The sequence below is a fragment of the Tachypleus tridentatus genome, chromosome 1 (assembly GCF_004210375.1).
Source record: "Tachypleus tridentatus isolate NWPU-2018 chromosome 1, ASM421037v1, whole genome shotgun sequence".
NCBI classification, from domain to species: domain Eukaryota; kingdom Metazoa; phylum Arthropoda; class Merostomata; order Xiphosura; family Limulidae; genus Tachypleus; species Tachypleus tridentatus.
In genome coordinates this window covers 71393528-71408349 of record NC_134825.1, presented here as the reverse complement: position 1 = coordinate 71408349, position 14822 = coordinate 71393528, and the positions used below count along the sequence as shown (strand labels likewise).

General features: G+C 32.4%; 1 protein-coding gene across 12 annotated transcripts in view; it reads right to left on the bottom strand.

Moving 5' to 3' along the window:
* LOC143251946 (A-type potassium channel modulatory protein KCNIP1-like) overlaps positions 1-14822 on the bottom strand; it is a 142504-nt gene that overhangs the window by 24967 nt on the left and 102715 nt on the right. For all 12 annotated transcript variants that reach the window (XR_013028777.1, XM_076503376.1, XM_076503324.1 and 9 more), the window contains 3 exons: positions 11839-11963; positions 9747-9816; positions 7244-7314 (listed from right to left, as the gene is read on the bottom strand). Coding sequence is in view for 11 of the 12 variants with exons in the window: in XM_076503376.1 (XP_076359491.1) it covers positions 7244-7314; positions 9747-9816; positions 11839-11963 (266 nt within the window). In the remaining variant the exon portion in view is untranslated. The remainder of the gene's footprint in view (positions 1-7243; positions 7315-9746; positions 9817-11838; positions 11964-14822) is intronic.

Here is a 14822-nt window from a genome sequence, read left to right as displayed (position 1 = left end):
TGATTAATTTATAAACAAAATTTGACTCTCTTATAATAAGTGTTCTAAGTCTACTAATATTTATACTTTTCACAAATTTGGATGTCAATAGTAAATTACGTTTTAATCTAAGTTATTCTATCTTCATTAGTTAGCTAGAGCAACAGAACTAGGGTTTTGTTTGCAGGACACCATTATGAAATATATAGTTTAACATGACAGTTTCCCGTAACTAATACAAAATATTATAATTTCGCTACTGCTTGTCAGTAGATGGCGCAGCTATTAATTTATGTAGGTGTGCGATATCAACCTGAATTTCTTTTTAATAATGAAAATTGTAAGAGGTAAAATATTGTTCTTCAAAGTGACGAAAACATATTCGACTTATAAATAACTTCTTCAAAATAAATATATTTTTCAAACACTATTGCAAATTACGACCTCATATTCTACAGATTTAAACATGTTTACTGTCACCCCGAGATATCTTTTTCAGTAATTAAACTAAAAAAATATATATATATCTTCTAGGCTGTAGAATCGGGAGAGGGAAGGATAACTTAGTGGTTTCTAAGTACCTGGTATTTTTATTCTTGCTTAGAGGGGAACATTTATTAAGAATCTTTAAAATATAGATTGTTTGAACCTGATGAGTTTATAAGTAAAGTGTATATAATACTGCATACATATACGTTAGTACAATAAATGGCACAAGATAAAATATTTGTAAGCTACAAGGTTTCAACGAATATATCTAAATTTCACTTATAAATATTCCCTAAAAAAGTGCACCAATGGTTACAATAGAAAATGTCCAATTTTTACAGGAATATAACTTTGAATGACATTCATATTACAACGTTCGTTTAAATGTATATATACTTAAATAGTATGTGTTTTTATTATATCCAATCCACATCACGCTATCTGCTGAGCCCACCAAGGGGAATCGAACCCCTGATTTTAGCGTTGTAAATCCGTAGACTTACCGCTGTACTTGCGGTAGGCGGATGTAAATAGTAACTTTAGAGTATCGTTTCTTTCAGCGAAAACATACAAGTGGTTCTCTACGTTATAACTCCAACAACATAGGCAGACTCACCAAAGAGCTTTGAACAATCGAAAGTTGGTGATACGAATAGTTTTAGACGTTTGGCAGAGTATACATTAATTTTCTGTTGACATTATTAAAGTTATGTCGGAAGCCTGTTGTGCTACTTGAGCTTCCCCTTTATGTAGCTTTATATTTAAAAACGAACAACGTTACATGAGTTATCCACCTCGTGTGGCTTTATATCAAACCAAAAACAACGTACATGATCTGCCCACCCCGCGTAGTTTTATATCAAACAAAAATAACGTTGTCCTCTGCTGAAACAGTGGAAAATCTACGAATTTACAAGGCTAAAATCAGGGGTTCGATTCCCCTCGGTGGGCACAGTAGATAGCCAGATGTGGCTTTGCTATAAACAAAAACACACATACGCACACACAAGATCGTTGCATTAAGCTTGCCTCCTTGGGTAGCTTCATGTTTAATAAAAGCCAACGTTACCTAACCTGCTTTAAGTTGCTTTGTGCTTAACAACTCATAGCGAATCTCTTTTGTGTATAAATAATGTTGAAACTATATTAGCAATAAAATATGTATTGCCTTTAATGCTTCACAAAACTCAGTCTGAGACAGAAATCATTCATGAAATACACAATTACAGACTGCTTTTATGAGAAATCAACTGTATGTTACATAGTTTATAAAACTATAGCGCACGTGGAATTCCTTGTATTATTTAGTGTCAAACCTACTTCCTTTGTGATTAAAACGGATGGGAGTAACGTGGAAACCGTAAAGTAAAATGTCATTTAATTTAAATATTGTTTTATATTAAAATGAAGTGGAATACATTTCTTACGAATTTAGTTTAAAACCAGTGTGGTTAAATGATAACGTAAAAAAGCGAACCACATTAAAAATAAGGTCAAAAACACGGATTTCAGTCACCATAAATTAAAGATGTTCTATTCTTTCTGCTTATGAAAAAATCACGAAAAATAAGAAAATATAGTAGCACATCTGTTTAAATGTTTCATGGGTAGATTCTGATACTGTACGAAGATATTGTTGTAATGTTAAAATAAGCACCTTCGACTGCTTAAAATTATGTAATTATACATACATAGTAGACGTATATAGAACATAAAGTTTGTATAAGCTACTGATAGAAATAATTTAGGTATGAAAATATAAATAAAGTGCAAATATTTACATGAAATATAATACCAACAATAACCAGGTAAACATAGAGATAACATTGACATGTATTATGGTACTGACAAAAATAATTTAAAAATGAACTGGTAACCATAGAGAAAATACATACATCCGTTTAACTGCTGGTAAAATATGCTGTTTTTTGCTTTTTTCTCGAGTCCTAATTATGTTGTTCTGGGCTAAAGACTTTCGATTACATCACATTAAATGGTTTCTGTAGATTTTGTTTATCACTCTACTTGACTTTCTTGCTCGTTTTGTTTCTTCTACTCAGATTTATATTTCAACTGGATTCTCAAATGTGCTAAACATTCCCAAAATTGTAGCCATTATGGAGTCTTTACAGCTGCGTCAGATTGATGTAATAAACCCAGTACTATAACAAAGGACTCATGAGGGAACAGCAAAATAATACTTATTAGAAGTTTACTGCAGAGAAATATGCCAGAAAATCTTCTAAAGCTTGATGATTGATGCCTCATGTCGAGGTCGGGAATACTTTAAGAGCATCAACTACGTCATGCACGAGTGCCGGAGCATGAGGCTATTGGATCACGTGCTAAATTCTGACATTCGATAGGCTTGAAAATTCTGCTTCAGATAAGATTGAAAGTATTAAATAAAAAGTCTAAGCTTTCCACGTCTTTACTCAGAGGCGGACATGTTTGTTTCACTATTCGCAGCCTTAATCTTACTGAATTCATTAAAAAACCTTAAAAAAAGAAGTTTCGTATTTGGTTTCTAGTTCATACCAGATGTCTGAAGAACGAAATGAGAAAAAAAAAAGACTTTAACTGAATTATAAGGTTTCTATATAGAATTAGTCTAACTGTGAATTAGAATGAAACGCAAAGTTGGTCTTCCAATTTAATACTTCTGATACATTTTCTAGAGTCTATAATGTTTAATAATACAAACAAAACCTATAATTTTTAAATCACTGGAAGTTCCAATCACATACGCAATTTGAAAAAGGCACAACAGTTTAGACTTTCCTGTCAGTGTCTTAAGTACTAATGTTGCGTTGACCCCGTAAATATAAATCTTTAGACAAATAAACTTCATAGCAAATATTAATTTAGGAGCTGTCAATTTTACATTACTCAATAATCTAAATATTTATTAACTCCTGTTAGCAATTTCAGTTTTTCTTTATAGTTGAACTCCAGAGTTCCAGTTTAAACATTAATAGAACTGGTAAGTGACTTTCTGCGTTCATTACAGTTACTGGGAGTTGATCAGGTTTTATAAGAAAATGTACTTCAGATCTCTTACTGCCTTTAGAGATACTTTGCCATCACTGATTGTGTTCATTCAAATGGTCTTGATTTCGCACTACTACCAGGCACCACAATTCCCCTTACGGCAAGTCTCTTCAAAGGACAACGATTCAATCTTGCATCTTACATATTTCCATAAACCCTCCATTGTACTTCGTTCAAGGCCTCACTTAAGCAGATCAGACAGAGCAATCCATTGGAGAAACTGACAGGTATTTGATTGAATGAGATTGCAAGGATTTCCGTCTATTTGACCACATTTCACACGAATACAGCTGTTTATTTTGATGTGTAGCTGTAAAATTTGAGCCTCTGTCTAATCTAAATCCTTCTCTGTTGTCATTTTAACGGTACCGGGGACATGTCCAGCTTTACCGAGAGCCCTTTGTGAGTGATAAAATTTGCTTCTATAACTATAGTCTTTACTTTAAGGATTAGTTCATTGCTTTGGATTGTTTGACTTGGATTTTGTTTCTGAGCCCGTTATATCTTAAACGCTCTGCTGAGATAGTCCTTCTGTATTCATGGAGAATATTTCGAAATTTTGTGCGTTTTGTGTATTGCGTTGCTCGTTAACCTTGCTGTATAAATATCCTTTTACAGCTGTAACATATGTCTCCAGGCATAAGCGTACCCTTCACGGCATTGCACTGTTAAATGATCGAGAATTCTCCGTGAATTATATATATATATATATATATGTGTGTTAAACATGGTGCCATACCTACAGTGATACCACTACGTTACCGTATGTAAATCATTCGTGTATAGCGTGAATCAACGTCTCTCTACTCTAAATGACTTTAGTCTCTTATAGTTGAAGTATATAGTTGACTGAACATCTGTACTCACTATAACTGGCATCAAACTCTCACAGTTCATGTATAAAGTGCGATTATACCTCTATGCTTACTTTAAAAGCTTTTAGACTCTTAGAGTTCAGGTATATAGTGTGATTAAGCTTCTATAATTACTAACTGTTATCAGACTTTCAGAGTGTAAAACGCGATGAAACTTCCCATCTTACTCTAACCGATTTTACACTCTCAGGGTTCAAGTACAATCCTTTAGACTAGATAGCTAATGATTTTTTATCAGCGTTATTCCAGTATAAATTTTATTCTAAGGGAAAATTGTACAATGTTTGTTATTAATAGTTTAGAATAATTAGTTATGAGGTTAATAAACATAATAGTAACTCGAAAACATAATTAAATTGCAAGTACTATCAGTTTCTCAAGATTGAAGAGTGTATTAATAACCTTTAAATGGTTCTCCACTGACCAAACCTGTAAACAAATCCTTACTGGTCGTTTTTGTACTGACCATTTAGTGTGTGTGTTTTTCTTACAGCAAAGCCACACTGGGCCACCTGCCGAGCCCACCGAGAGGAATCGAACCCTTGATTTTGGTGTTGTAAATCCGTAGTCTTACCGCTGTACTAGCGGGGGGGAAACCATTTAGTGGAAAAAAAATTATCATTGATTTATTGACAAATAAATTTATATCATATATAACAAAGGCAGCATAGTATATTAATAGACGTAGTGTATATTTTGTAGTTATTAATAACTAAGTATGTACTGTTTTACAGTTTTGAGTTTTACACCTAAAGCAATTATTGTAATAACATTATATTCACATGGAGAGGAATAGCTATATTATCTAACATTAACAAACTAAAACTCCTAACCATAAAAGTGGTAATATTACATTACAAAAACATACAGTAGTTTAAAGCTAGAAAAAACTTATCACAAGTAACGTTGCAACAAACATAGAAATGTATCTCAAATATATGTAAGGTGATTTTTCTATCTACAGAATGGTAAGTGTTTTCTTCTTCTCATAAAAAAATTTGGCTAAAGTCCAGTTTGTTCTTAGATTTGCAACATGTTACCAAGTTACAGCGGGTTACATCCATATTGCTGTATTATCTTGACGGCCTTTTGATTAAGCCTTAGTTTGTTTTGTTTTTTTTAACTTGAGTTACTTCTAACGTAGTTTCTGTCCAGTAATAGCAACAATCTTTCAAATACCCAACATTCAAGAATAAACTGGATTCCTTATAACGTATAGTTTGTTGTCGTTAGTCGAATTACTCAAGTTTCTGTGTATAGAGAGAGACAACTGTGAATGTTAATGTTTAATTAAGTACAAGCTATAACCCAAGACAAACATAAAAATACATCGTTACCTTTACCGATTGCACTCTTTAAACTACGCGATTAGCGATGATTTCTTTAGGAATGTTCCTTCTAATTATTTACTTGAGTCCACGACTTCCAGGAAGCGGAATTTTTTATTCATTTACTTTTCTACAAAACCAGTTTCTACTTCTAGTGTGACAAAACTGTTCACACGTGCAACAAAGATGAAGTGTAATATCAAGTTTATTACTCCTATCTTTACTCTCGTTAGACTGTCGTTACTTTAATGTGTGAATATTATGACATTTCCGCCATTTCTCAGTTATGATAAGTTCGTGCACAAAGAAGAATAAGTTAGATTTAAAGAAAACGATGTATGTGATTGCAAGCGACAAATTTTATCTTTTTATCATACAAACTCTATCTCAACATTCTAATTTATACTTGCATTCAAGATGTTAAGTTCAAACTTTGTATAATGTAATGTTCGAAACATTCATAACACAGGCCTGCGAATTTAAACTTCATAAAAGTTGTTGGGGTTTTAAACACGGATTCTCCATAATCCAGCTACGCAGATTTTTAAAATAATACTTCTGTCACTTAAGGATTTTTTTTTACAAACCTAGAAGAAAATATATTACTTAGATCAAATTAATATTTCGTTTACCACAATGTACACTTTTTACTATTATTTTTGGGTTCTAGAACGACCCATAAGACACACATGTCACGATTGGTCTAGAAATATCTATAGCTAGCGGTTTGACAGCATTTTAAGCATAACAAAATATGACCCGATTTAAATGAAAATTATTCACTTATATAAAATCATACATAACGTTTTGTGAAATATCTTTAGGCGATGAAGAAAAATGGATATCATTTTAAGATTTGGTGTGCAGGAATTACTGCAGAACATTTCAAGACAATAAAAAAATCATGGGTCTCTGTAATTATTCCAGTCCTCGCGTTTTACCCCTGAAAAAAATGTTTCTGTCCTTTTCACCTTACTCGTCAAACGGTGCGTAGTTACCCTTAATGAACAAACTTAGCTTACTGTTTTCATATCAGTTCCATATTTGCACTTGTTTTGCATACCTGTGAAATGCCCGCTATGAAATAGCAAGAGTTTACTCACTCGATTTTCCCGAAATATATCAGACTTACACGTATATATCAAGCAGTACTTAATTTATGTGAAACCGTTGAGAGAAAATCAAAACTCTCAATCAATAGAAACCTAAAATAACAAGAAAGTTTAGTTCAATTTACGAGTTCATAGATGGTATTGAATTTTGTTTTATTGAGAAACTGTTGTTTCTATGGAAATTATTGTAATCACAAAACAAAAGGTTTACCTCACTTATCGATCTCAAACTCATTTTATGGTGTATTAAATATTATGAAAACAATGGTAACAACAAGTATTCAGTTTATCTCGTTAATATATAGATATATAAAGATTTATCTGAGAATACTTAATAATTAATTTAAATGAAATAAGTTATACTCTCAGTAATCGACTTATAGTTAACTCGAGAAAAAAATCGTATTACCTGAAAGCTGATTGTGCCATTTCGGTCTCGATCAAAGGCTTTGAACACATAGTGAGCATAGGGACCAGTCTCTAATAGAAAGAAAAACATTTTTGTTCTAATACTTTGATCTATTAATAAGGTTGTAGATGCTGAAACAAAATTATATATAACTACGTCAAAAGTCAGCTAAATTGTACGTAATAATAATATATTAATAACATATTTAAGTGTGTTTCTGCTCATATGTTTTTGCAAAGAGAGTTAAGAAAACTTCCTGAAGATATGTAAAAGTTACCATAGATACCATATATTTTTTAGTCTTAGGCCTTATGCTTTATATATGACCACATTTTTTAAAGTTAAGAAAGGAAGTGTTAAGCTTCAGTTGTAAATATTTTTACGGTAAAGGTCTTTAATAATTAGGTTTATTTTAAGAAAATTGTTAAGCCTTCCAATCATGGACGCCTTATGGAAGGTTTATGAAAATTACAAAAATAATTTGGAAGAAATGCAATTAAATCGCGGCGAAAATGTGACAATTAAGGCAACTCTTTTAATATCATTGAATTAAATATGAAACTAAATGATCACGAGCACCTCCACGTGACATTCACATGGATAAATAGCATTGATATACCAACGAAATAAGATAAAATTTATATCAAAATAGAACAAGAATGAAAAAACCTAAACAAATATCTGAATAGGAACACACGTGTGTGTTTACCCAATTTGTTTTCAAATTTATTAGATATTATTTTCTTTTCAATAGTGAAAATAACAATAAGTCATCACAATGCTGTCGGTACTGCTACTCTTCTCCAACATCATACTTGGCCCAGCATGACCAGGTGAGTTAAGGCTTCTCCAACACCATACTTAGCCCAGCATGACCAGGTGAGTTAAGGCTTCTCCAACACCATACTTAGCCCAGCATGACCAAGTGAGTTGAGGCTTCTCCAACACCATACTTAGCCCAGAATGACCAAGTGAGTTGAGGCTTCTCCAACACCATACTTGGCCTAGCATGACCAGGTGAGTTAAGGCTTCTCCAACACCATACTTAGCCCAGCATGACCAAGTGAGTTGAGGCTTCTCCAACACCATACTTGGCCCAGTATGACCAGGTGAGTTAAGGCTTCTCCAACACCATACTTGGCCCAGCATGAACAGGTTGGTTAAGGCACTCGACTCGTAATCTGAGGATCACGGGTTCGAATCCCCGTCGCACCAAACATGTTCGCCCTTTCAGCCGTGGGGGCGTTATACTATAATGTTACAGTCAATCCCATTATTCATTGGTAAAAGAGTAGCTCAAGAGTTAGCGATGGGTGGTTATAATTAGCTGTCTTTCCTCTAGTCTTACACTGCTAAATTCGAGACGGCTAGCACAGATAGCTCTCGTGTAGCTTTGCGCGAAATTCAGAACAAACCAACACCATAGAGATGACAATATTCACCAAAATTCCATTACAGGTCCAACACAAGTTACACAACACAAAAGACACCGTGATCTGAAAAAGACTTCAGCACAGGAAAAAGAAACACTGCTCTCCTGCAAAAGCCATACATTACAAATTTCAACTCTACGGTGTTTAAATTACCAACGAAGCGGAACTAAAATGACGAAAATTTAAATGTAAATGTACAGTATAAATTAGTTTCCTTTAAGAAAGTCAAACCACTTTATGTTATTTACATATTTTAGAGGAACTCTGTTCTCGAAACGTGTTGAGTTGTAGTAACATTACTTAAGTGTTTTATCACGTGTTGAAACGATACGTTTTATCACGTGTTGAAACGATACGCTTTAAGACAGAATCTTTTGCAATAAAACTCTGTGTTCAGTATGCATAAATTATCTGTTTATATGATTACCACTGGAATCATTGTTCTGTCTTCTGTCGACTGACTCAATCAAACCAGGAAGTTTGGCACGATAATGCAATGACTTGAATGTTTGCCTGATTATTTACTAAAAATAACAGCTTTTTTCAAGTCAAAAACAAATCTAAACTCAAAATTAAAGTTTCATAAAAAACGTAGGTAATAATTTATGGATGTTTAATATTAGTTTTGATGAATTAAGAAAAAAATGCATTTTTCTCAAACGGAAACAGAAGCGTTTTTCCTAATCTTTTATGAAATGATTTACAATGTTAATCAGAAGATTATAAAAGAAGATTCGCCCCCCCAAAAAAAAAAAACCACCGATTTCAAATAGTTTCTCATTTATCTGTCGTTAAAAGAATATATATAACATTAATGCAGAGAAGCTGTTTATTGAAATATAGCTTCCAACATTTTACCACATCAAAGAGTTATGTGTGTTTCGTGTTCTTAGAGTCATAATGTTTACGCTAATTATGTAAAGCGTCATTAAGACTGGACAAAGTCAGTTTTGTCTCGAGTTCGTTAATTGAAATCATAATAACACGAGTAAACAAACTTAGTATAACAATATTTTATCTTTCGAGAAGCATATTATTGTAAAGTGATGAAATTACGAAAATAGTCTCACCTCCTTGTGGAAAGAACTGGGCGTATATATCTTTAAAGGTGTTCTCATTGACAATTCCCGTTGGACAAGCCTATGAAGAAAACGATGCCAGTAGTTTGCCGTATTAACCAAATGCGCCACTCTGTTTTCACAGATAACAGAAAATAATAATAGTACAACGTGTATAAGCTACAAGTATGAAAGAAAAGGAAGTTTTGTGCAACTGTTCTGGATTTCTTCAATACAAGTGATAACGAAATGCACACACATACTCACAAACTTGCATTATATTCTGTATGCGAAACTTGATAAGTAAAACTGAACAGCAGGTTGTACGGATTCTATGTAATGCAATGTAGATAAATGGGTCTTTCAGGATGATGCAGTAAAGCTACTTAAGTGATGAAAGGAAAGAAAACTAGACAGGAAATGTGACTGAGTTAGTTAAAAACTAGACTTCATCAGCAGCTCGTTCCTTTTAACTGTGTAATTTGCTTTCTGATTTTAATAGTTATATAGCTTCTAATGTTACTATTAGTGCCTAATAACTTAGCATCGCTATCATGGTAAGTTGGATGCTAAAAACAACCTATAGTTATAGTAATAACACAAGTTCCATATTACATATATAGTGATGACACGTGTGTTTCGTATTATAATTACAGTAATTACACGAATTAAATAGCATAACTACAATTATAGTGAAAAAACATCCTCATACGACGGTTATAAAGAAGTTTTACGAACGGTAGTTGTAATTATGATACACTTTCAACATTGTAGCGATAACGCGTTTTCCATATTATAATTGTTAGCATTATCTAAACTTGGGTAAGTTTGTGTTCTTTAATCTTGAAACTACACAATGAGCTCCCTGTCCCAGGGATTGAATCCTAATTCTAGTGTTACAAGAGTTCAAGCTTTTTACTTGGGAGACCCAGGTTTACACGTACAAAATATTTTGTAGTGAAATCCTCACTAAACTCTGTGTATAGTACAGTGATTTTCCTGTAGAATACATTCTTGCAGTACACATATTTAACAATTTCTCTTTCTGTACACTTCCGATTTGTTCTATCATAAACAAATAAGATATGATAGGACATTTCCAATTTTAGGACACTGGTAATACAGTGTGCATAACATGATACTAAACACATATCACTACCGTTTTATTATCGTCTTCGTCTCGGAGGTAAGCTTGAGAGCTCAAAACACTAAACCTCTGGTTTTCCTATGGTGGACATAGCGCGGGTAATCTATTGTACAACATTTTCACTTAAATAAAAAAAACAACTATTCGTCTTCTAGAGTTGAACTAATCTATTTATAACAAAACACTCCTGCAGACGCACGTACGATATGGTTTTGCTGAACTTATTATATTTATATAATAAGTTTATATTTCATTAAGTTTGTTCTTTATGTTAAATTTGTTTGCTCTGTGTTTTTTAATTCTGTAGTTTGGACAATATTAAAGCGTGCACTATCTTATATTTCCTTAAGGTTGTTCTTTATGTTAAATTTGTTTGCTCTGTGTTTGTTAATTCTGTAATTTGTTATAAGAAAACACACACACCCCTAAACTGATGATGTGAGGCAGTAGACATTAGTGAATTATAAAAATATCAAAGCTTCGAAGTAACGATTTCAGTTATTTATTTATTCACGTAAGTATTAAAGTCGCTAACTTATAATAGTGAAAAGTACTTATTACATTAGAGTTTGTTTTTCCTAACCTAAATCTACCGTTACGCTATTATAGGCAGCACTTCGCTTTGATATTTCAAAATAAAACAGTACTTTATGTAGGAAGAAGCCATAAGGAATATTATTTTTTCAGTTAAAGATGTGACAGATATGAAGAAATTAAATTCTTAAAAAAAACAAATCCAAGAGAACCAGAAAAAATTAGACGTTAAAAATGTGTTTTCAAGCACAGTAGAAGAATTTGGGTTGTTGGTCATTGAATTCTAAATAAAGACTAAAATGTCTGTTTGTTTACTCAAAATGTTTTGAATTATTCATGTGAAGAGCAGTAAATGTTATTTATTGAAATCCTACACATTTTTTCTCAAAACATAAACCATTATATAAGATAACTTAAGCCTACCTGTTTAAATCCTTGATACATTAACTTCAATTCTTTTTTTGTGAACTTTGTTGTTCGACATAAGGCATCAATCCCATCAGGCTTGCAACGTATTACTGTTATTTCTAAATCCTCCACGGGATTTTCTAAAGACAAAAATTAATTAAATAATTCACTTGTACGATTATAGTAAAAGATTTAACGGTATTGAACTTTTAATAAAACTTCCACACAAAATTACTATGGCAGCTCAATTTGAGCAACAAAGCTGTTTCATTTGTAATTCTCAAATAAATTTGTAATTCTCAATTCAAGTAAAATCATCTAGTAAAAAACCATTAGAACTTAATCAACTGTAAGAGGCTTATTTGATGTGACGGAAGGAAAACAGTAGCTCACCCTTCCCTTAAAAAACACATATATAAACAAAACAAATAATATTCAACGAACCCACCAGAAATAAAAATTAACATAACATGACCCAATATTCACTTTTTCAGAAAAATTTTTAAGTATTTTAAAAAATCTTTACTAACAAATCTTTAATATATAGATCAATAAGCAAACGATATCTAAAACTGATAAATTAGAAGTATATTTACACAAAAGTGGGATCGATAAAAAGCTAAACTGGTCCCCAATGGCACAGCGATGTGTCTTTGGACTTACAGTGTTAGAAAGTGGGTTTCGATGCGTGTGGTGGGCAGAGCACAAATATACCCTTGTATATACCTTTTTTTTTATTAACATATTTGTCTTACAATGTGAAATATTGCATAACACAACTGAAAGTATAAAGAGAAAACTAAAACAATAATACAAGTCTTGTACAATTGCAACCACACAAGTCTTGTACAACTGCAACCACACAAGTCTTGTACAACTACAACCACACAAGTCTTGTATAATTACAACCACACAAACAAGCAAAACTAAACTGTTTTAAATATCGTTTACAGAAACGATATTATTGCATTCTTCTATGGTCATGGTATAATTTTTTTTATTAACATATTTGTCTTACAATGTGAAATATTGCATAACACAACTAAAAGTATAAAGAGAAAACTAAAACAAAAATACAAGTCTTGTACAATTGCAACCACACAAGTCTTGTACAACTGCAACCACACAAGTCTTGTACAACTACAACCACACAAGTCTTGTACAATTACAACCACACAAGTCTTGTACAACTATAACCATACAAGTCTTGTACAACTACAACCATACAAGTCTTGTACAACTACAACCATACAAGTCTTGTACAACTACAACCATACAAGTCTTGTACAACTACAACCATACAAGTCTTGTACAACTATAACCATACAAGTCTTGTACAACTACAACCATACAAGTCTTGTACAACTACAATCATACAAGTCTTGTACAACTATAACCATACAAGTCTTGTACAACTACAATCATACAAGTCTTGTATAATTACAACCATACAAGTCTTGTACAACTACAACCATACAAGTCTTGTACAATTGCAACCACACAAGTCTTGTACAACTGCAACCACACAAGTCTTGTACAACTACAACCACACAAGTCTTGTATAATTACAACCACACAAACAAGCAAAACTAAACTGTTTTAAATATCGTTTACAGAAACGATATTATTGCATTCTTCTATGGTCATGGTATAATTTTTTTTTATTAACATATTTGTCTTACAATGTGAAATATTGCATAACACAACTAAAAGTATAAAGAGAAAACTAAAACAATAATACAAGTCTTGTACAATTGCAACCACACAAGTCTTGTACAACTGCAACCACACAAGTCTTGTACAACTACAACCACACAAGTCTTGTATAATTACAACCACACAAGTCTTGTACAACTACAACCATACAAGTCTTGTACAACTACAACCATACAAGTCTTGTACAACTACAACCATACAAGTCTTGTACAACTACAACCATACAAGTCTTGTACAACTACAACCATACAAGTCTTGTACAACTATAACCATACAAGTCTTGTACAACTACAACCATACAAGTCTTGTACAACTACAATCATACAAGTCTTGTACAACTATAACCATACAAGTCTTGTACAATTACAATCATACAAGTCTTGTACAACTACAACCATACAAGTCTTGTACAATTACAACAATCTCTAATAATTTAAAACAATAACATCACACACGAATGTGTAAGAACATTTTCTGCAATTTCTTCACATTTTGTTAAAGAACATATTAGTAAAGCTATTTAAAAAATGACACAACCATTTTTTAAAAAAATCGTGAAGAATAATTATCCTGATTTTTCAGATCTGGTTGACTTATATCAGTGATAGCTCTGTATATTATAAGTTAGTGAGTGTTTCAGTAGTAAAAAAAACATGTAAGAGTTTTTGAAACTTAATACGTGAACATAACTTAAAAGTTTGTTATTATCGAGAAAATTTTGTAAGGTTTCTTCTTTGGTTTTTCAATAAAACGTCACGATATATTGATTTATCAAATTCCGTTACAACAGTAAAAATTATTGATAGATTGTTTGTTTTGAATTTGGCGCAAACCTACACGAGGATTATCTAGAGAGAAAGTAGCTAGTCATTACCACCCACCACCAACTCTTGGGCTACTCTTTTACCAAGGAATAGTGAGATTGACCGTCACAGTATGCCGGCTGATAGGACGAGTCAGTTATTACTGACATTAATATAATGCAAGTCTTCATGAAATGATGTACAAAACAAACTTTATCAAGGCTTAGATATACGATTTTCAATAACATTGCAACTCAAACGTTCTTCAGTTACGTTGAATGTATTAAGCTTTAAACTTTGAATTTAACGGACCAGAATAACGGATATATAGTAGCAACATTAAACACGTACTGATCGTTAGTTTAGTCAGAGTTACTTAAAAAACTGTAAAAAACACAACCAGCAAATTGTGTAAGTGGTTAACTTCGATTACAATGCTATTGTTCACGAGTTATCAACACCAATTAGCAAGATTACAAA